The following is a 24116-nucleotide window of genomic DNA, read 5'->3' on the forward strand; positions in this document are numbered from 1 at the left end:
TTTTTTTTTAGCTGTAAATTTCCCCCCAGGGTCTTGAAGCGGCCAGGGTCAATTTTGGGAAATCCATGGGATAAAAGAAAATGAGATTGCCGTATCCATATTCGTCACTAGATGGCAGCAGAGCACAGCAGATGAGAACTATATTCAGGGCAATTATACTAATTAATATTTATATATTACTGTGGTGATAAAATAACTGGCTTTTGTTTATATTACACCCCAGAAAGAGAAATTAAATCCATGGTTTAGTTTTCTAGATTATTAAGTCCATGGATAGGAGTTTAGGAGACAAAAAGGTGTAAAGGTGAGGCTGCTTCTTTCAGGCCCCCCAGACAGGTTCGTGGCTGGAAACTTTGGGCCTTATTCTGGTTCATACACTCCCGCCACGCGTTCGCACAGGGGAGCAATGTTTTTCTTCTGCGCATTTATGCCGGGGGTGGGCAGCTGCCCGCCCTCTTCCCGTAGAAGGAGCACACAAAGCTAAGACACCAGCAAAACATCCATTCGTAGCCGTACGGGAGACTCTGCGAGGGGGTGGGGCTGGCGGCTGTGCAAGCAGCAGGTGGCATTTTAGCCACATGGAACACTGCGAATTTTGCTAGCTCGGGTGGTAGGTGAGCGCTCTGAATTGCTATAGCAACATGCTGTTATTATGATTATTATTATACAATTATATTATTATACTATTTTTTTATTATATTATTATTACTATTATACAATTATATTATTATTATACTATATTATTATTATTATACTATATTATTATTATTATTATTATTATTATTATTATTATTATTATTATAATTATACTATATTATACTATATTATTATTACTATTATACAATTATATTATTATTATTATTATAATTTATTACTATTATACAATTATATTATTATTATTATTATACTATATTATTATAATTATTATTACTATTATACAATTATATTATTATTATTATTATTATTATTATTATTATTATTATTATTTATTACTATTATACAATTATATTATTATTATTATTATTATACTATATTATTATTATACTATATTATTATAATTATTATTAATATTATACAATTATTATTATTATTATTATTATTATACAATTATAATATTATTATGATTATTATTATTATACTATTTTTGTATTTATTATTATTATTATTAATAATAAAATATACTATAATAAGTGTAATAATAACAAATACATATAATACAAATATAATAATTTAAAAAATTATAGTATAATAATAATAATAATAAAATAATAATAGTATAATAGTAATAATAATAATAATATAATAATAATAATAATAATAATATAATAATAATATGTGCAATGCATAATATACAACAGTATATTGTCCACTCTGTTAATTAAAATAAAATGAATGTGGTGTTATTATACTACAATATGTATATAAGTACATTGACCCACTTTAGGGTGAATGGTTTGTTCTGGCTGCTCCTGTATAGCCTTCCCCTGTATGAAAGATAAATCTGTCTGCCCAGCACAGGAAGGGTTACAGGAGCTAGTGTGGGAAGGGTTGTGGGCGTGGCACAGCTTGCATCATGTGACTGCTGTGCTGGTCACATGGTACGGAAGTCAGTGCTGCAGACTGGTGCTGGGAAGCCTTTTCCAGGTCAGACACATTGTTATGAATAGTAGTATGATGTAGTTATAAAGCACTGGCAACCAGGGTGGGGGTGATGCTCTGCAGTGAGCACCCGGTATGTGCCCAGGCCAGGCCCTGGCACACGTGATACACTGACCCCATTGCTGTTAGCACACAGGCATGGCTGCAGTGAGAAGCAACTAATCAGCTTATAGCTATCATTTATCTAACTGAGGCTGTAAAATGATAGCTGCAATCTAATTGGTTGCTATGGGCAACACCGCCTTTGGCATACCTCTCAACATGACCCTCTCCATGCAGGAGAAAATGCTCTGTCCCTGGACTTCCCTGGTAATGTGTTATTGCCAGCACCTGTGAGGAGCTAGGTAACTGATAAGAAAGGTGTCACTACAGGTGCTGGCAATCATACATTACCAGGGAAGTCCAGGAACAGAGCATTGTGTCCTCCTGGAGAGGGGCATGCTGGGAGGTATGGATAATGTATGATTGCCAGCACCTGTGGGGAGCTAGGTAACTGATAAGAAAGGTGTCACTACAGGTGCTGGCAATCATACATTACCAGGGAAGTCCAGGAACAGAGCATTGTGTCCTCCTGGAGAGGGGCATGCTGGGAGGTAGGGATAATGTAGGATTGCCAGCACCTGTGGGGAGCTAGGTAACTGATAAGAAAGGTGTCACCACAGGTGCTGGCAATCAAACATTAGCAGGGAAGCCCAGGAACAGAGCATTGTGTCCTCCTGGAGAGGGGCATGCTGGGAGGTATGGATAATGTATGATTGCCAGCACCTGTGGGGAGCTAGGTAACTGATAAGAAAGGTGTCACCACAGGTGCTGGCAATCATACATTACCAGGGAAGCCCAGGAACAGAGCATTGTGTCCTCCTGGAGAGGGGCATGCTGGGAGGTATGGATAATGTATGATTGCCAGCACCTGTGGGGAGCTAGGTAACTGATAAGAAAGGTGTCACCACAGGTGCTGGCAATCCTACATTACCAGGGAAGCCCAGGAACAGAGCACTGTGTCCTCCTGGAGAGGGGCATGCTGGGAGGTATGGATATTGTATGATTGCCAGCACCTGTGGGGAGCTGGGTAATTGATAAGAAAGGTGTCACCACAGGTGCTGGCAATCCTACATTACCAGGGAAGCCCAGGAACAGAGCATAGTGTCCTCCTGGAAAGGGGCATGCTGGGAGGTATGGATAATGTATGATGGCCAGCACCTGTGGGGAGCTAGGTAACTGATAAGAAAGGTGTCACCACAGGTGCTGGCAATCATACATTACCAGGGAAGCCCAGGAACAGAGCATTGTGTCCTCCTGGAGAGGGGCATGCTGGGAGGTATGGATACGGTGGTATTCATTCCCTAAGCTGGGCTACCGGCACTGTGTATAGTGTCATATACAGCCTTCCAAGGATGGACCCTCGCTGCAAAGTGTCGTCTCAGGATGTATTTGCAATATTACGGTCGACCTCCCAACTTTCTTGACAGGCAACAAGGGACTCCTGCGTGTGCCCGAAAGTAGGGGGCGTGGCTTGTAAATCGCCTCATTCCCACGAGGCCACACTCGTGTTTGCGCCGCTGAGGGGGCCTGACCAGCAGCTATGTCAGCTGGTCAGGCCCCAGCCCCTTTAGTACAGCGTCTATTCAGGTGACAAGGAGGGACTCCCAACTGCAACCTGATGCTTGTGTTGACCTCCCAACCCTGTCGACCGTAGCCATGTCAACCTATTTTATGTGTCGACCTAATATGGATCCACCTAGTGACCCACACCTAATATTACTGGCACCTCCGTGTCATTTCTATACAGATTGCTCACACTGGGCACCCCTCTACTGGGGGAGTCGGAAGTCTTGCCCTCACCTGTGTCCTGAGTACAAGCATACCTTCGCACTGTCCCATCTGTGGACCATAGGGTCCCTTTGTCAGGGGGAGAAGGTTGGGGTATCCGAACCAGGGTGAGATTTCAGCAAGATGATCTGCTTAGACGTCGGGGCCAACCAGGAGTCCGGTTGAAAGCCGATTGGGTTGTGGTGCACCACAAAGGACCTGTTGTAGCGTTAGGTAGACCTACACTCAGAAGCTGGACCATGCATGAGATGAACATCTTCCCCCAAGATCCACTGTCTATCCGCTTTGAGGGTGCAGGGTGATAGGTAACTAGATCTTGCACCCCACTGCATGTACGTCTTCATGATGTATGGTATCAAAGGGTACAATTCCCCCAGAATTCTCAGACAGGAGAACCATCCAGAGTTCCTGTCGCATTGTGCCCATAATCCCTTGGGTTTTGTCTTCCAGAATTAGATGCCGACGACGATGCCAAAATGCATTGTTGGCTATTGCCGTAACTATGCCGGGATGAGAAACAATATCGCTAACGTCATGCTGCATGGGTTCCCGACCACGGTGGAGCGGATCAAAACCTGGCTGAGATCCATCAAGCAGAGCGGATACGTGTGCGAGGACATGGACGCCATGGCCGCCAAGATCCACCAGGGCAAAAAACACGACTCGTATCGAGTTTGCTCCGAACATTTCTCCGACAGCTGTTACGTGTTCTGCGGAGAGAAGAAGGTACTGAGGAAGGACGCCGTTCCGACAGTCTTTGCAAAGGAAGGAGAGGTAGCGCCTTGCGTCACGGAACAGCGCAGCAGGAAGAGAAGGTGCCTTGTGGGCAAGCAGGTAAAGGTACAGCACGGTTAACGTTGGCTTTGTGAATTTGGCCTAGCTGATGTCATCACTGCCTGTGGTGGCTGGGAAGAGTGGTAGGTAGGAAGAACATGTCCTTCATTTAGTAAATGAACACATTATTTATTATTTTATTTATTAACAGTTTTTTATACAGCGCACACATATTCCACAGCGCTTTACAAAGTATAGTTGCCCATTCACATCAGTCCCTTCCCCAGTGGAGCTTACAATCTATGTTCACGCACACATACAGACATTCTTGGTTAATTTTTGTTGGAAGCCGATTGACCTATCAGTATTGTTTTTTGGATTGTGGGAGGAAACCGGAGTACCCGGAGGAAACCCACGCAAGCACGGGGAGAATATACAAACTCTGCACAGTTAGAGCCATGGAGGGAATTGAATCCATGACCTCAGCGCTGTGAGGCAGTAATGCTAACCATTACACTGTCCGTGATTACTTGTTTGCAAGTCAGTAAGAGAAGTCATTTTATTCATTATCATTTCATTTTACTTTTAGGCTAAGGAATATGTGAAGAAGCAATGCAATGAGTACTCGCAACAGGGATCACCTGAAGCAAAGTATATCTATAAAGACAAGTCCAAAACTGTCAATGATGGAGATGAGATAACTCAAATAATATTAAATCTCACACTGGAGATCATCAGCCTCCTGACCGGGGAGGTGAGGGGGTCTGGGGGCATCACAGTGATGTCACTCTTATCTCTATTACTGACACAGGGACCTGACTGGGGAGGTGAGGGGGTCTGGGAGCGTCACAGTGACATCACTCTTATCTCTATTACTGACACAGGGACCTGACTGGGGAGGTGAGGGGGTCTGGGAGCGTCACAGTGACATCGCTCTTATCTCTATCACTGACACACGGACCTGACTGGGGAGGTGAGGGGGTCTGGGAGCGTCACAGTGACATCACTCTTATCTCTATCACTGACACAGGGACCTGACTGGGGAGGTGAGGGGGTCTTGGGGCATCACAGTGACATCACTCTTATCTCTATTACTGACACATGGACCTGACTGGGGAGGTGAGGGGGTCTGGGAGCGTCACAGTGACATCACTCTTATCTCTATTACTGACACAGGGACCTGACTGGGGTGGTGAGGGGTCTGGGAGCGTCACAGTGACATCACTCTTATCTCTATTACTGACACAGGGACCTGACCGGGGTGGTGAGGGGTCTGGGAGCGTCACAGTGACATCACTCTTATCTCTATTACTGACACAGGGACCTGACTGGGGAGGTGAGGGGGTCTGGGAGCGTCACAGTGACATCACTCTTATCTCTATTACTGACACTGGGACCTGACTGGGGAGGTGAGGGGGTCTGGGAGCGTCACAGTGACATCACTCTTATCTCTATTACTGACACAGCGACCTGACCGGGGAGGTGAGGGGGTCTGGGAGCGTCACAGTGACATCACTCTTATCTCTATTACTGACACAGGGACCTGACTGGGGAGGTGAGGGGGTCTGGGAGCGTCACAGTGACATCGCTCTTATCTCTATCACTGACACACGGACCTGACTGGGGAGGTGAGGGGGTCTGGGAGCGTCACAGTGACATCACTCTTATCTCTATTACTGACACTGGGACCTGACCGGGGAGGTGAGGGAGTCTGGGAGCGTCACAGTGACATCACTCTTATCCCTATTACTGACACAGGGACCTGACTGGGGAGGTGAGGGGGTCTGGGAGTGTCACAGTGACATCACTCTTATCGCTATTACTGACACAGGGACCTGACTGGGGAGGTGAGGGGGTCTGGGAGTGTCACAGTGACATCACTCTTCTCTCTATTACTGACACAGGGACCTGACTGGGGAGGTGAGGGGGTCTGGGAGCGTCACAGTGACATCACTCTTATCTCTATTACTGACACAGGGACCTGACTGGGGAGGTGAGGGGGTCTGGGAGCGTCACAGTGACATCACTCTTATCTCTATTACTGACACAGGGACCTGACTGGGGAGGTGAGGGGGTCTGGGAGCGTCACAGTGACATCACTCTTATCTCTATTACTGACACAGGGATCTGACTGGGGGGGTGAGGGGGTCTGGGAGCATCACAAAAATTATTATTTCTCAATATTTAGGACTACACAGTTGTGAAGAAGTCTGGTGACAGTGCCACACTGAACACTTGTCTCCAAGGAGGACTTAGCAGGACCCAGAGTCCCATCACGATGCCTCCACCTCACTCGCTGATACCTGAGAGACACAATGACCAGAAGATCCTGGAACTCACCAACAATATCATCCAGCTGCTGACAGGAGAGGTGACTGCTGGGAATGGGGCATTATACAGTAACACCGGGGGATGTGACAGGAGAGGTGACTGCTGGGAATGGGACGTTATACAGTAACACAGGGGGATGTGACAGGAGAGGTGGCTGCTGGGAATGGGACGTTATACAGTAACACCGGGGGATGTGACCGGAGAGGTGACTGCTGGGAATGGGGCTTTATACAGTAACACCGGGGGATGTGACCGGAGAGGTGACTGCTGGGAATGGGACGTTATACAGTAACACCGGGGGATGTGACCGGAGAGGTGACTGCTGGGAATGGGACGTTATACAGTAACACCGGGGGATGTGACCGGAGAGGTGACTGCTGGGAATGGGACGTTATACAGTAACACCGGGGGATGTGACCGGAGAGGTGACTGCTGGGAATGGGACGTTGTACAGTAACATCGGGGGATGTGACCAGAGAGGTGACTGCTGGGAATGGGACGTTATACAGTAACACTATGGGATGTGACCGGAGAGGTGACTGCTGGGAATGGGACGTTATACAGTAACACTATGGGATGTGACCGGAGAGGTGACTGCTGGGAATGGGACATTATACAGTAACACCGGGGGATGTGACCGGAGAGGTGACTGCTGGGAATGGGACGTTATACAGTAACACTGGGGGATGTGACCGGAGAGGTGACTGCTGGGAATGGGACATTATACAGTAACACAGGGGGGATGTGACCGGAGAGGTGACTGCTGGGAATGGGGCATTATACAGTAACACCGGGGGATGTGACCGGAGAGGTGACTGCTGGGAATGGGGCGTTATACAGTAACACCAGGGGATGTGACCGGAGAGGTGGCTGCTGGGAATGGGACATTATACAGTAACACCGGGGGGATGTGACCAGAGAGGTGACTGCTTGGAATGGGGCATTATACAGTAACACCGGGGGATGTGACCGGAGAGGTGGCTGCTGGGAATGGGACGTTATACAGTAACACCGGGGGATGTGACCGGAGAGGTGACTGCTGGGAATGGGACGTTATACAGTAACACCGGGGATGTGACCGGAGAGGTGACTGCTGGGAATGGGACGTTATACAGTAACACCGGGGGGTGTGACCGGAGAGGTGACTGCTGGGAATGGGACATTATACAGTAACACCAGGGGATGTGACCAGAGAGGTGACTGCTGGGAATGGGACAGATACAATAACACTGGGGGATGTGACTGGAGAGGTGGCTGCTGGGAAAGGGACATTATACAGTAACACCGGGGGATGTGACCGGAGAGGTGGCTGCTGGGAATGGGACATTATACAGTAACACCGGGGGATGTGTCTGGGTGATGACTGTACCATTGTGTGTGTCAGGTTCCTATAAGGTGTGAGGATCTTACCATCTATTTCTCCATGGACGAGTGGGAGTATATAGAAGAACACAAGGATCGGTATAAGGATGTAATGATCAAGAATCAAGAAACACTAAAATCAGTGGGTAAGCAGATATTTAATTTTTCATCTGCATGCATGACCTGTGTATTATATTGAGTAATGTGAGATCTATACAATAGACACATAAAAAACAGTAGCATAATATACAATGTGAACACCTGTGTACTAATCGCAGGAAGCATATTGCTAAACATGATTGAGAAAGTAGAAAGATTTAGGGTTTAAATTCATTTAGGTGCAAGCCGGGATCCGCAGGACAAGTTGGGCAATACAGAAGATGATACTGAATACAATGTTGACATGTTCTAAGTGACTTCGGAATACAAAGTCTTACAGAATATTTTTTTTTCCTACAGGTGACTTTCCGAATCCAATTGCACGTGAATATCAACAATCAAACTGCTTTCAAATGGGCAACCAAAGAAAAACGTTGAAGAAATCGGTATCCGATATATCCAATGAGATTGACTTCTATGAAGAAAGAAATTTGATGGAACAGATGGACTATATAACCTTTATTAAGGGGGAACCGGACTCATGTGGAGAAGAAAATGTAATTGACATCGATATTTGTACAGTTAGAGATCTTGAGAAACATTCACCTGCGCACATGAAGGAGGAACCCGTCTCCTATGACAGAGGAGACCTCACCTACCCTGATGTATATACCCCCACAGGCCATACACAGTATACAGCTACTCATAGTATGGAGGAACCTGTCTCACGTGATGGAGGAGACATCACAGACACTTTGAGATCTCCTCCACAGGATACATCTACTCATATTAAGCAGGAACCAGCCTCATGTGGTGGAGGAGACCTCACAGACACTGACATATATACACCCAAAGGTCCTACACAGTATACATCTACTCATATTAAGCAGAAACCAGCCTCATGTGATGGAGGAGACCTCACACACACTGATAATTATACACCCACAGGTCATACACAGTATACATCTACTCATAGTATGGAGGAACCAGCCTCATGTGGTGGAGGAGACCTCACAGACACTGACATGTATACACCCACAGGTCATACACCGTATACATCTACTCATACTAAGGAGGAACCGGTTTCCTGTGTTGGAGGAGACCTCACAGACACTGACATGTATACACCCACAGGTCATACACAGTATACATCTACTCATATTAAGCAGAAACCAGCCTCATGTGATGGAGGAGACCTCACACACACTGATAATTATACACCCACAGGTCATACACAGTATACATCTACTCATAGTATGGAGGAACCAGCCTCATGTGATGGAGGAGACATCACAGACACTTTGAGGTCTCCTCCACAGTATACATCTACTCATATTAAGCAGGAACCAGCCTCATGTGGTGGAGGAGACCTCACAGACACTGACATGTATACACCCACATGTCATACACCATATACAGCTACACATATTAAGGAGGAACCAGACTCATGTTATGGAGAAGACCTTGCACACTCTGACCTATATACACCCACAGGTCATACACAGTATACAGCTACTCATATTAAGGAGGAACTCCTGTCATGTGGAGATTACACATATATGTCATTTACGTGCTCCGAGTGCTCAGAATGTTTTGCGTGTAAGTCCGATCTCATTTACCATCAGACACTTCATAGAAGAGAGAAACTGAGGTGTTCGGAATGCGGTAAATACTTTTCCAATAAGTCCAATCTTTCAAACCACCTCCGAGGCCACACGGGAGAGAAACCATACACGTGCCTCACGTGTGGCAAGTGTTTCACCAGGAAAAGCACTCTGGTCATACATCAGAGAATACACACAGGAGAGAAGCCCTTCGTTTGCGTGGACTGCGGGAGAAGTTTCCATGGGAAAGGTAACCTTCGGAAACATCAGAAGGTTCATAGGACAATTAAATCAACCAATGTTAAAAATGTGATGCCGCTACCTCTGGCCCTCCTAGTAGACTCTAATATTGCTCCTTATCAGGTGCTTTAGTAAGGCGACACCTCCGGTGCAACAAAAGACTGACCATTATGTCTGCGGACATTTGGTAGAACTTTGAGTGAAGTATGTATGACCACATTTTTTAATAAAGCCATCAGAAAGTGATGTGTTTCCAATAAGGCACCAATCGGTCATTGGATTTTAGCATTGGCCACTGTTAAAGCACATTCTTTGTTGACCATCGTCCACAAGAGAACCTCCTCCAGTCATCGCCGTTTTAGCCAGAGGTGGAATTAGACCTCAAGAGGCCCTAGGCAAGATACCGGTTTGGGGCCCTCCTCCCTCAAACAATCCATAGCACTATATTTTTGCTTAAAACCTGTCACATTTAAAGTAAACCAACTGTCCACATACATTGGATGAAACCAAGTTGAGTGCATTTTTTATCCTATCAAAGGGACTTTGGGAGTGTGGGCAGGTACATGTGATGTCATGACTTCACAGGGTAGTGTGCAATGCTCCTTTGGGAATGTTTTGAAGGCCAGTATATCTTTATGGGGACCTGCTGGGCCCTAGACGTACACTTAGGTTGCCTTGTGGAAAATCCACCTCTGAGTGGAGCTCAAGTGATGTCCTTAAATGGATGAATTGGTGTCTTGCTTTCGAGATTACTTACCATTGGCCTTTTTTGGGCAGGGCTGATGTGGCTCACTAGTGTACGCGCAGAATTAAAATGGGGATTAGACTTCTTTGATCTTGATTCCCAAATCTTAATACAGACATGTTGTAAAAAAGTGTTGAAGCATTGAGATAATTCCAACCACGGGAAACTAGGGTTGACCATCCGTGGTTGACCACCAATGATAGATGGATTTTCTATTGATGGTAGAGATCCAGCGGTTCTCCACCACTGATTGTACAGAGCTCCCACTGTACAACTGAAATGCTGATGCAGCATCTGTAGGATAAAGACTCCCTCCCCCGCCAGCAACTGCGATTCGAGTGATGCGCCATTGGATGGCCATTGGTCGCAACGGTTGTAGCCCTTGGCTGGAGCCTACTCGAATTGGCATGGTGGAACTTCTCTGCCAATTCCAGGAAGTCTGCGTTCAACAATGTAGACCACCCCATGGCCGCAGAAGACATTAAATATGATGTCACAAGTGGGCAGCCATTTTGAAATGGGTCTGCTGCCATACATATTGGGCACTACACCTAAAGCATATGGAGAGGAGATGGACTGCAGATGGGGCAGATGTAATATGTGCAGAAAGGTTAAAGCCACTCACCTAAATGATGGTGCAATGTAACAATATACCCATCGCTGTACACAATACAACGCGATATAAAAGTAACATCCACATTGTTCCCATTGGACAGGAAGAACATCCAATGAGACAATGCAATGAACGACTGACTGGGTCTACTACACACTCTGGGCCTATTTCAGAGCTGTTCGCTAGGCTGCCTAGTGAACAGGTCAGCACCGATGCTTGGGGGTGGTAACGAACTGACTTATTTCATCCGCAAATCGCCGAAGATGTGGCGGGCGCTTACGTCCTGTAATGTCACCCGCCTGCCCATAAAATTCCAGGCGTTCCCCTTGGTACAGCCCCAAATGGCCAATGTTTTCAAATTTGATTGTGTCCAAATCACTATATATTGGCCCTGCGCATGTGACCCGCGGTGTGTGTGTGTACAGCCGCAGTACCGGTTGAGACGCACAGAAATGCATTGTGTGGTCCGTCTTATGGGCCTCAGCTGTGTAATGTCATACGCTGAGAGGGACTCTGGCAGACACAGTACACATTTGCGTATTTAGGTAAATAATCTGGGTACGCTGACCTCAGAATGAGCCGGGCAGGAGATCTATGGTGCAGTTAGGGTTAGGCTGGCTGGGTGCGTAGGGTCAGGATGCAGCACTCATGGGTTAGCATTGGCTGTAGAATTCTTACCAAAGATTGCTGCCATTTCTGGCATCGGGATTCTGCATTTGCTCAGATGATCGATGGTGCGTCCGATGTTGCGTCCTATACACAAGAGACAGATTAGAGACTCCAATGTTGGGTGTTATGTGAGGGACATTACACGTATATACTAGTTGCACTCCATATGAGGGGATATATGTAGCGTGGCCGCCCTATGGGAGGTATATTACACACACACACACATATATATATATATATATACACATTAGTTACACGCCATATGAGGTGATATATGCAGTATGGCAGAGGTATGTAATACCCCTTTCACACTCGCAGTTTTATCCCGGGTTTTTGCACGTGAACCAACATCAACCCGGGATTTAGCTCAGTGTGAAAGGGTCTTAAAAGAATATCCCGGGATGAGCACCCCGGGATTTCTACCCAGGTCCTGACCTGGGTAGATTCCGGAATCAACCTGGGATGCGGTCAGAGTGAATGGTCCCGTACCCGGGATTGGGTACACAGGACTTTAAAAAAATCTGCTGATTGGAGCTTTCTTGGGCTCACAAATGCTGATGTCATCTTTCAGAGCCCTGGAGTCCATTTCTAATGACATGCATATGTATTTGCAGGGATTTCCCAGCATCAGTGTGAATGGAGCTGTCCCGGGTCGATCCCAGGTCTGAGTGCAGTGCGAAAGGGTACATTCCCAGGAAGCGTCCGGGAACACATTCCCGGGTATGACCCGGCTCTGCGAGTGTGAAAGGGGTATAATACCCCTAACATGCTGATAAATACTGTATTTCCTGGGTTATTGCACATTAGGGTGACCAACTCATCCCTTTAATCCGGGACACATATTAATTACACAGGTTCTGTGGCTGGCTTTCACCTGGTTTTAAACTGCCACAGAACCTGTGTAATTAATGTGTCCCGGATTAAAGGGATGAGTTGGTCACCGTATTGCACATGAACGCGCAACAACCCAGGAAATTGGTCAGTGTAAAACAGTCCTGAAAAATTGTCCCGGGTCCAACATTCCGGGATGTCAACCCGGGACTTTCACGGGTCCAGGGGCAGTGTGAACGGGTATCCCAGGTCGACGCGACCCGGGTCCCGTTCACTGCACTATAAAGGTGCCGCTGGAAGATGCTGACATCTCCCAGTGCCACCCGCCTGGCTTTATGCTGCTTGCAAGCCAGGTCGCACCTGGGAATTTGTACCCGGCTTGCGACCTGGTTTCCAAGTGCTTTCTAGTGTGAAAGGGGAATGAGGTACATTACACGTATATACCAGGTACGCGCCATGTGAGGGGGGGGATGCGGTCATTCGTCAGACTGCATTTAGGTCTACAGTCATTAGGTCGACCCCACTAGGTCGACTGGCAGGAAGGTCGACCTGACTTAAGGTCGACATGGGCCAAGGTCGACATGACTTAAGGTCGAATTTGCATAAAGGTTGACATGAGGAAGGTCGACTGGTCATAAGGTCGACATGGGTTTTTCACTGTTTTTTGAGCCGACATGTGCCGACAGGCGGTATTTCATGCCCTACCATCCACTAGGGCGTGGTGGGAGAATAAAATAGTGTGCCGAGCGCAGCGAGGCACCGTGCCCGAAGCATTGCGAGCGATGCGAGGGTCCGATTCTCATTGCCAACTGTGTCCATGTCGACTGTGTCGACATTCGGATAAAAAAACAGTGAAAAACCCATGTCGACCTTATGACCAATCGACCTTCCTCATGTCGACCTTTATGCAAATTCGACCTTAAGTCATGTCGACCTTGGCCCATGTCGACCTTAAGTCAGGTCGACCTTCCTGCCAGTCGACCTAGTGGGGTCGACCTAATGACTGTAGACCTAAATGCAGTCTGACGAATGATCCCATTCCGTGAGGGGATATATGCAGCGTGGCCGCGCTATGGGAGGTACATTACACGTGTTTGTGTGTGTGTGTGTGTGTGTATAGATAGATATTTTATATCCATCCATCTAGTAGCGGCTAGTAGTGACCATGTAACATGGTCATGGAGTGAAAGCTGTCAGTCACAGTCACACACTTATGAACAGCGGTCGGGGCGGGGACTGTATATAACGCTAGGAAGTTAGCCCCGCCCCCTGCACAATCCAGCAGTACAGCACGTGACCCGGAAGTCAGGTCCGGAGCGGCGGGGACCTGGGCCTGGCTGCAACCATAGCAACGGGTATGTTCACACTGGCGCCGCCCGGGTGACTGCCTGCCTGCCTTCCCTATCTGATGCAGCGCCGTGTAGTGAGTTGTGTTACCCTGTAGTGCTGCTGACACAGCTGGGGCAGAGTGAGGCTGGGGGGGCGTTATGTGAGGGGGTGTGCATGCGGAGTCACAGTGATGCTCTGCAGTGTATGACCAGTTACTGCGATGCTCTGCAGTGTATGCCCAGTTACTGCAATGCTCTGCAGTGCATGCAGTTAGTGATGCTCTGCAGTGCATACAAAGTATAGTGATGCTCTGCAGAGCATATAGAGTTACACTGATGCTCTGCAGAGCATATAGAGTTACAGTGATGCTCTGCCGGGAGTACAGAGGTACAGTGATGCTCTGCCGGGCGTACAGAGGTACAGTGACGCTCTGCCGGGCGTACAGAGCTACGGTGACGCTCTGCCGGGCATACAGAGCTACAGTGACCCTCTGCCGGGCATACAGAGCTACAGTGACGCTCTGCCGGGCATACAGAGCTACAGTGACCCTCTGCCGGGCGTACAGAGCTACAGTGACCCTCTGCCGGGCGTACAGAGCTACAGTGACGCTCTGCCGGGCATACAGAGCTACAGTGACGCTCTGCCGGGCATACAGAGCTACAGTGACGCTCTGCCGGGCATACAGAGCTACAGTGACCCTCTGCCGGGCATACAGAGCTACAGTGACGCTCTGCCGGGCATACAGAGCTATGGTGACGCTCTGCCGGGCATACAGAGCTACGGTGATGCTCTGCCGGGATGTTACAGTGATGCTCTGCAGTGCATACAAAGTACAGTGATGCTCTGCAGAGTATAGAGATTTATAGTGCACCTGGGTTAGAGTGGTGCCCTTCATGCAGACAGTAGTGCCCCACTTTCAGCGTTCCAGTGTTGCTCTGCATGGTGGTATATCATGTCGCAGCTGCTAAAAAACAGCTATGATGTGCACCAGATTTCTGCAATTCCGATATATCTTATGTGCATGATGAGTAAGGGGGGCTGGGGAAAGATCTGTGAAATGTTCCGTGTACACTACAGGGTTAAGTGGCCGAGAGGTCACCCTGTGGGCTAGCCATGACCCGAGGTAGGTGGTGATATAAATAAATAATAATACATTTTATTTATGTACCTTGTTCTCCAATAGGACTCAAGGCACCTAACAGACAGAATGAATGTAATACAGTACAGGAACAATGAAGTACAGAAAAGCTTTTCATAAACGATACTTATGGAAACGCTTGAGTAAACCGGAGTCTTCAATGTGTTTTTGAGCGATTCTAGAGTGGGGGCCTCACGAACTGTGCGGGGAAGTGAGTTCCATAGAGTCTGAGCCGCATGGCAAAAAGCTCCACCCCCCAGATGAATTATGGGAGATCCTAGGTACTGCTAAAAGTCCTTCACCTACGGATCGCAGTACTCGGCTGGGACAGTATGGAATCAGAAGCTGCTTCAGGTACCTTGGGCCTTGGTCATGTAGGGCTTTGAAACTCATGATAATACCCACTGATGGTATATGTGGTTCTCTTTTTCTGCAGCAATGGAGAACATGGAGAGATGTTTTGTTGAAGGATGCCGCAATTGCGGAGGAGAGAAGCCAAATGTAATCATGCACGCTTTTCCGAACAGCCTGGGGAACATCAAAACCTGGCTGAGGTGCGCCAAGCGGGACGACTGCAACATCAGGAACACAGAGGAACTGGCTAAGAACAATATTAAGGGGGAAATAGACGACGGGTTCTGGATTTGTTCAGAGCATTTTACAGAGCAGTCCCACGAGCCTGGTGGTGGGCTGCGGAAAGGACTGAAAGGGGGTGCTGCCCCAATGATCTCTCCACAAAGGTTGGCGTCGCCATGTGAGAGAGCTCCTGTCCATGAAACAGCCCAAGAACATGTAAGTGGAGACAGTGCAGTACGTGTCAGCCATTATTGTGTAGACCAGTGTGGAAAACATGCAGATCTCCTAGTTGGTGCACTGGTCTACACAATAATGGCTGACACGTGAGGATTGAAGTTGGCAAACATGGACTTAGACCACAACTGGTCAATCTGCGGCTCTTCAGCTGTCCCGAAACTACGGGTCCCAACATACCCTACCACCAATCAGCTGGTAAAGCATGCTCGGACCAGTTCCACGGGCTTGCCGTAGGCTTATGGCATAACGGGAACATGCAATAAGTCATTATTAAAGCATATGATGCCACCATCGGAGGACATCTAGGCATTTCTAGGGCTGTAGACCACAAGGAGATCCATGAGCTCATGGTGAAACTATGGTTTGACCGAGATTTGGCCAAAGTTTACCCAGGAAGTTTTAAAGGGTCCTAAAGAAGCACCCAGAGATTATTCTATGAGCAGATGCATGCCGCCATATAAATCAAAGGTTTCCGAGGTGCCTTATGCCACCATAGTGCTAGCATTGAAAGTATTGCCACATCATAACTCAGACAACTTGCCGTACTTGTAGGATCCACGAGTTCTATCCCAGATCAGAAAATTATCAGAGTATTCCCAGCCACCTGTCTTTGAGCTGCTGTAGAAACATTAACTCACACATCACAACCTGTGATCTCTTCTCTGTTGCATCTAGCACACTCTGGTCTGTATCTCTGTGCTGAGATACGGACCAGTATGTGCTTATTCTAGATTGGCTTACTCTATTTTTATGTTCCCGACATTGCAAGCAGCATAACTACTGATTAGCGGTATTCGGGGGGGGGGGGGGGGGTGGAGATTACAATATGTTCCTGTCAACGTATAACTAAATTCAGTATTCTTAATTGTCTTCCATGAATTACTTGCAGGTAAATATATATGAGCCAAGCCTATCCACTGCATTTTCCCAAGACACTTCACAAGAATGCAAAAGAAATTCTCTTAAAGATGAGGACGGAAAAGAAATTACTCAAAGCATATTAAACATCACCATGGAGATCATCTACCTTCTGACTGGGGAGGTGAGGGGAGTCTGGGAGTGTCACAGTGACATCACTCTTATCTCTATCACTAACACAGGGACCTGAGGGAGTCTGGGAGTGTCACAGTGACATCACTCTTATCTCTATTACTGACACAGGGACCTGACTGGGGAGGTGAGGGGGTCTGGGAGTATCACAGTGACATCACTCTTATCTCTATCACTAACACAGGGACCTGACTGGGGAGGTGAGGGGGTCTGGGAGCGTCACAGTGACATCACTCTTATCTATATTACTGACACAGGGACCTGACTGGGGAGGTGAGGGGAGTCTGGGAGCATCACAGTGACATCACTCTTATCTCTATCACTAACACAGGGACCTGAGGGAGTCTGGGAGTATCACAGTGACATCACTCTTATCTCTATCACTAACACAGGGACCTGACTGGGGAGGTGAGGGAGTCTAGGAGTGTCACAGTGACATCACTCTTATCTCTATCACTAACACAGGGACCTGAGGGAGTCTGGGAGTGTCACAGTGACATCACTCTTATCTCTATTACTGACACAGTGACCTGACTGGGGAGGTGAAGGTGTCTGGGAGCGTCACAGTGACATCACTCTTATCTCTGTTACTGTCACAGTGACCTGACTGGGGAGGTGAGGGGGTCTGGGAGCGTCACAGTGACATCACTCTTATCTCTGTTACTGTCACAGTGACCTGACTGGGGAGGTGAGGGGGTCTGGGAGCGTCACAGTGACATCACTCTTATCTCTATTACTGACACAGGGACCTGACTGGGGAGGTTAGGGGGTCTGGGAGCGTCACAGTGACATCACTCTTATCTCTGTTACTGTAACAGTGACCTGACTGGGGAGGTGAGGGAGTCTGGGAGCGTCACAGTGACATCACTCATATCTCTATTACTGACACAGGGACCTGACTGGGGAGGTGAGGGGGTCTGGGAGTGTCACAGTGACATCACTCTTATCTCTGTTACTGTCACAGTGACCTGACTGGGGAGGTGAGGGGGTCTGGGAGTGTCACAGTGACATCACTCTCATCTCTATTACTGACACAGGGACCAGACCGGGGAGGTGAGGCGGTCTGGGAGCGTCACAGTGACATCACTCTTATCTCTGTTACTGTCACAGTGACCTGACTGGGGAGGTGAGGGGGTCTGGGAGTGTCACAGTGACATCACTCTCATCTCTATTACTGACACAGGGACCTGACTGGGGAGGTGAGGGGGTCTGGGAGCGTCACAGTGACATCACTCTTATCTCTATTACTGACACAGGGACCTGACCGGGGAGGTGAGGGGGTCTGGGAGCGTCACAGTGACATCACTCTTATCTCTGTTACTGTCACAGTGACCTGACTGGGGAGGTGAGGGGGTCTGGGAGTGTCACAGTGACATCACTCTCATCTCTATTACTGACACAGGGACCTGACTGGGGAGGTGAGGGGGTCTGGGAGTGTCACAGTGACATCACTTGTCTGGAGATGTTTCAGTTGATAGAAAAGCTCAGATGTATAAGGAGGATTAACATCAGTGAAAGGGATGCATTAAAGTTGTCTGTTTCTCTGCACATTTATACTTATTAGTCTTTATATATGTAGGATTATACTCATGAGAGTAAGACACCAATCTGCTGTCCCACTCTGTCACAAGGATTAAGCAGGACCCAGAGCCCCATCACGGTGCCTCCATCTCACTCACTGATAAATGGGAGAGACAATAACCAGAAGATTCTGGAACTCACCAACAAGATCATTCAGCTGCTGACCGGAGAGGTGACTGCCAGGAATGGGACGTTATACAGTAACTTCGGGGGATGTGAACGGAGAGGTGACTGCCAGGAATGGGACGTTATACAGTAACACCGGGGGATGTGACCGGAGTGGTGACTGCTGGGAAGGGGATGTTATACAGTAACACCGGGAAATGTGACCGGAGAGGTGACTGCTGGGAATGGGACATTATACAGTAACACCGGGGGATGTGACCGGAGAGGTGACTGCTGGGAATGGGATGTTATACAGTAACACCGGGGGATGTGACCGGAGAGGTGACTGCTGGGAATGGGACATTATACAGTAACACCGGGGGATGTGACCGGAGAGGTGACTGCTGGGAATGGGACATTATACAGTAACACCGGGGGATGTGACCGGAGAGGTGACTGCTGGGAATGGAGCGTTATACAGTAACACCGGGGGATGTGACCGGAGAGGTGACTGCTGGGAATGGGACATTATACAGTAACACCAGGGGATGTGACCGGAGAGGTGACTGCTGGGAATGGGACATTATACAGTAACACCGGGGGATGTGACCGGAGAGGTGACTGCTGGGAATAGGACATTATACAGTAACACCGGGGGATGTGACCGGAGAGGTGACTGCTGGGAATGGGACATTATACAGTAACACCGGGGGATGTGACCGGAGAGGTGACTGCTGGGAATGGGACATTATACAGTAACACCGGGGGATGTGACCGGAGAGGTGACTGCTGGGAATGGAGCGTTATACAGTAACACCGTGGGATGTGACCGGAGAGGTGACTCCTGGGAATGGGACGTTATACAGTAACACCGGGGATGTGACCGGAGAGGTGACTGCTGGGAATGGGACATTAGACAGTAACACCGGGGGATGTGATCGGAGAAGTGACTGCTGGGAATAGGACGTTAGACAGTAACACCGGGGGATGTAATCGGAGAAGTGACTGCTGGGAATAGGACGTTATACAGTAACACCGGGGGATGTGACTGGAGAGGTGACTGCTGGGAATGGGACGTTAGACAGTAACACCGGGGGATGTAATCGGAGAAGTGACTGCCGGGAATAGGACGTTAGACAGTAACACCGAGGGATGTGACCGGAGAGGTGACTGCTGGGAATGGGACGTTATACATTAACACCGGGGGATGTGACCGGAGAGGTGACTGCTGGGAATGGGACATTAGACAGTAACACCGGGGGATGTGATCGGAGAAGTGACTGCTGGGAATAGGACGTTAGACAGTAACACCGGGGGATGTAATCGGAGAAGTGACTGCTGGGAATAGGACGTTATACAGTAACACCGGGGGATGTGACTGGAGAGGTGACTGCTGGGAATGGGACGTTAGACAGTAACACCGGGGGATGTAATCGGAGAAGTGACTGCCGGGAATAGGACGTTAGACAGTAACACCGAGGGATGTGACCGGAGAGGTGACTGCTGGGAATGGGACGTTATACATTAACACCGGGGGATGTGACCGGAGAGGTGACTGCTGGGAATGGGACGTTATACACTAACACCGGGGATGTATCTGGGTGATGACTGTACCATTGTGTGTGTCAGGTTCCTGTAAGATGTGAGGATGTTGCGGTCTATTTTTCTATGGAGGAGTGGGAGTATATAGAGGAACACAGGGGTCTGTACAAGGACATTATGGTGGAGAATCAGGAGACAATCTCACCACTGGGTAAGTGCACCTTTATAATATTCTTGTTTGCTTAAGTTTAGAAGATCATCAAATACAGTTTTTAAGTGCCTTTTTGAATGAAATGTGTTTGTTACTGAAATTTTCTTATGTTTATTTATTCTTTTTAGATATTCCAATAAATTATGAGGCCCAATATACATCTACTCATACTAAGGAGGAATCGGCATCATGTGATGGAGCAGACTTCACAGACACTGACATGTATACACCCACATATCATACACAGTATACATCTACTCATATTAAGGAGGAACCGGTCTCATGTGATGGAGGAGACCTCACAGACACTGACACATATACACCCACAGGTCATAAACAGGATACATCTACTCATATTAAGGAGGAACTGGCCTCATGTGATGGAGGAGACCACACAGACACTGACATGTATACAGCCACAGGTCATACACAGTATACAGCTACTCATACTAAGGAGGAACCGGTCTCATGTGATGGAGGACACCTCACAGACACTGACATGTATACACCCACATATCATACACAGGATACATCTACTCACATTAAGGAGGAACCGGTCTCATGTGATGGAGGAGACCTCACAGACACTGACATGTATACACCCACAGGTCATACACAGGATACATCTACTCATATTAAGGAGGAACCGGCCTCATGTGATGGAGGAGACCTCACAGACACTGACATGTATACACCCACAGGTCATACACAGTATACATCTACTCATACTAATGAGGAACTGGTCTCATGTGATGGAGGAGACCACACAGACACTGACATGTATACACCCACAGGTCATACACAGTATACAGATACTCATACTAAGGAGGAACCGGCTTCATGTGACGGAGAAGGCCTCCCACATCCTGAGCTTTGTACACCCACATGTCCTACACAATGTATAGTGCCATATGAGTGTGAGAAGACCACTGCTGGGGACATGTCCACGGATTATACGGAGATAGGATACTCATCCAGTGACGCAGACCATGCACAAAATGTGTATATTCCCAACCACATGTACCAAAAATACCAATTTTTGGACATGGGAAATGTGGATTCAGACATCTACGCACTGATCAAACACGCACATACCAAATATTCATTCATTCACATTGAGGAGGGTTTCCCTTTAAAAGATGAGCACAGTCCTTACACCGACATGTATATTCCCACCGATCACCTGCCACATACATCTCCTATTACAGAGAAATCCATCTTGCGTGGCGCAGGAAACATCGCAGACCAAAAAAACATGTCTGCTCAGGCCTCCGTCCATCCTACAGCAGGGAAATTGCCCAGGGCCAGCAGTCGCTTGTTTTTTAAATGCCCCGAGTGCTCGGAACAGTTTGCGCATAGGTCAGGCCTAGTCGATCACCGGCGGAGTCACAGAAGGGAGAAGTTGACGTGTTCGAGTTGCGGTAAATTATTTTCGAACCGATCCAGTCTCTTAAATCATCTCACCAGCCATACGGGAGAGAAGCCGCACGTGTGTCCAGTGTGTGGTAAATGTTTCGCCAGGAAAAGCAATCTGATGACCCATAAGAGGATTCACACCGGTAATACATGAAAAATAACCAAGCCATTAGTGCTCAGGCTAAGGAAAGCGAATTTACTCCCATGGTAGTTCTCCTCTTTACCAGATTGTGAAGGAACGTTCTACAGTTTTATCGGTGCTTGACCTGATGGACAATTCTTGCCAGAAATGAAATTTTCTTGCCGCGCCGGAAATACAGGCTTGGACTCTATCAGGATTAGCATCTGTGTTGTCCATTTGGATTGTCTGCACAGTTTAATCTTAATATTCTTTCATATTGAAAATATTAATATCTTTATTAAAGACCATTACTAATTACCTGAATATTGGGACTAATTCATGTTCGTATGTACCGGAGCAATTGTTGTCAGACTGCGCAAGGTTGCCGCCGCGATCCTGCTTGTACTAGGAAATAACAGCAGTTCCTTAGCTTAGAGAATCGTAACGGCATTTGCAAACCAGAATTAGGCCCATTGCTGGGTGCTTGAAATGTGAAGATAACGTCTGTGATGACGGATGTTTCTTTTTGTCTGCCACTATTCAATAGTTGATTTAAAGAGAAAAACCGGTACGACGCCATATGCAATACTTCTGTCTCATTGGCTGATGGAGTCAGGTGTTGCAGCCGGCTGGTTCCTCCTGGAGGTAGGATGGTGGAGCGATTCTGTAGCAGGTCGTAAATAAATGATTGCACATTGATACAAAGAACCTGAATGCATCCACGTCTTTGTGTGGTTCAGTGGTATGAGATGTGTCTGACTTTTAAAGCAGTGATTCTCAATGCAGCCTGACAATCCAGGGTTTAACGCAATCCAAAAAGGGGGTGTTGTCTTTTTTAAAGTGGCAGTTATAAACAAGGTTTTACTCGGTTCTCAAATCTGGATCTTATTGGGTATCCAAAACATGTGACAGCCGTCAGCCTATAAGATCCGCCGGTGCTGTGATGATTCGCACTCATGAATAATTCATGTCTAATAGGATCAAGACCCCTAGAAAGGAGTCTCTGGAAGCTGGGCTAAACCCGTTGAGCGGAATACACTTGGGACTGGAGAGATGGGCTAAACCCATGGGCTTATCAATACCATACACCAACACCGTTGTTCCCGATCTATCAAGAAACCGAAACCTGCCGCATATATGAATTGCTCAAATGTACATTCTATGACATATCGAGTGGACTTGCGCATTGCACAACTATCATGAAGTGACCATGGAGTCGGAGACCAGGAGAAATGTCATAAACCAGGATAGCCGGCCACAACGTTCGTGATTCTTTGATTTGCATCACAAACCACCTGCACATTGGTGTGATGTTTAAGAAACACATATTTTCTTGCCCTAGGTCAGCCATGGGCACTCCAGCTGCTGTGAAATTACACATCCCAGCATGCATTGCCACAGTTTTAGCATTCCCTAATAGCAAAACTGTGACAAGGCATGCTGGGACTTGTAGCTTCACAACCGCTGGAGAGCCGCAAGTTGCCCATGCCTGCCCTAGATAGTCTCCGCTCAATCGGTGGGCAGAGGCTTATCACCCTCTCTGTGATTGAATCAGAATGAGGCTTCCTTCCTGGATGCTCATTGGCTGGTTTCAAAGGAGTCTGGGAGCGGCTATGGAGTGTGTGAAGCCTACTTATTCCTGGGCACAGCATGATGACACCCATCCAGTATATATATATATATATATATATCTTACATACAATGAAGAAGGGCACTACTATGGGGCATACAATGAAGTAGGACACTACTATGGGGCATACAATGAAGTAAGGCACTACTATGGGGCATACCATGAACTAGGACACTAAAATGGGGCATTCAATGAAGTAAGGCACTACTATGGGGCATACAATGAAGTAGGGCACTACTATGGGGCATACAATGAAGTAAGGCACTACTATGGGGCATACCATGAAGTAGGACACCACTATGGGGCATACAATGAAGAAGGGCACTACTATGGGGCATACCATGAAGTAGGACACCACTATGGGGCATACAATGAAGAAGGGCACTACTATGGGGCATACAATGAAGTAGGGCACTACTATGG

General features: G+C 47.5%; 1 protein-coding gene and 1 long non-coding RNA gene across 7 annotated transcripts in view; one reads left to right on the forward strand and one right to left on the reverse strand.

The window, feature by feature from the left end:
- LOC146010124 (uncharacterized) overlaps window positions 1–24116 on the reverse strand; it is a 76942-nt gene that overhangs the window by 29929 nt on the left and 22897 nt on the right. The window lies entirely within an intron of this gene.
- LOC146010025 (uncharacterized) lies at window positions 1587–23433 on the forward strand. 6 transcript variants are annotated; one of them, XR_014444716.1, is made up of 7 exons: window positions 1587–1644; window positions 3940–4323; window positions 4853–5017; window positions 6452–6634; window positions 7979–8102; window positions 8416–10409; window positions 15270–15561. XR_014444716.1 is itself a non-coding variant. In XM_083150832.1 (7 exons), exons 2-7 carry the CDS (start codon window positions 3946–3948, stop codon window positions 15320–15322), a joined length of 2397 nt encoding a protein of 798 aa, XP_083006958.1. In that variant the 5' UTR covers window positions 1587–1644; window positions 3940–3945; the 3' UTR covers window positions 15323–15561. The 6 variants fall into 6 exon arrangements, 5 of the variants coding, with proteins under 5 accessions (XP_083006958.1, XP_083006957.1, XP_083006959.1 ...); XM_083150832.1 differs by having other exon boundaries at window positions 8416–9909; XM_083150833.1 differs by lacking the exons at window positions 1587–1644; window positions 3940–4323; window positions 4853–5017; ... (1 more) ...; window positions 7979–8102; window positions 8416–10409 and adding exons at window positions 13917–14112; window positions 15661–16016; window positions 16927–17079; ... (1 more) ...; window positions 20403–20526; window positions 20655–23428 and having other exon boundaries at window positions 15270–15578.

This window comes from Crinia signifera, chromosome 6, assembly GCF_055691185.1.
Source record: "Crinia signifera chromosome 6, ASM5569118v1, whole genome shotgun sequence".
NCBI classification, from domain to species: Eukaryota; Metazoa; Chordata; class Amphibia; order Anura; family Myobatrachidae; genus Crinia; species Crinia signifera.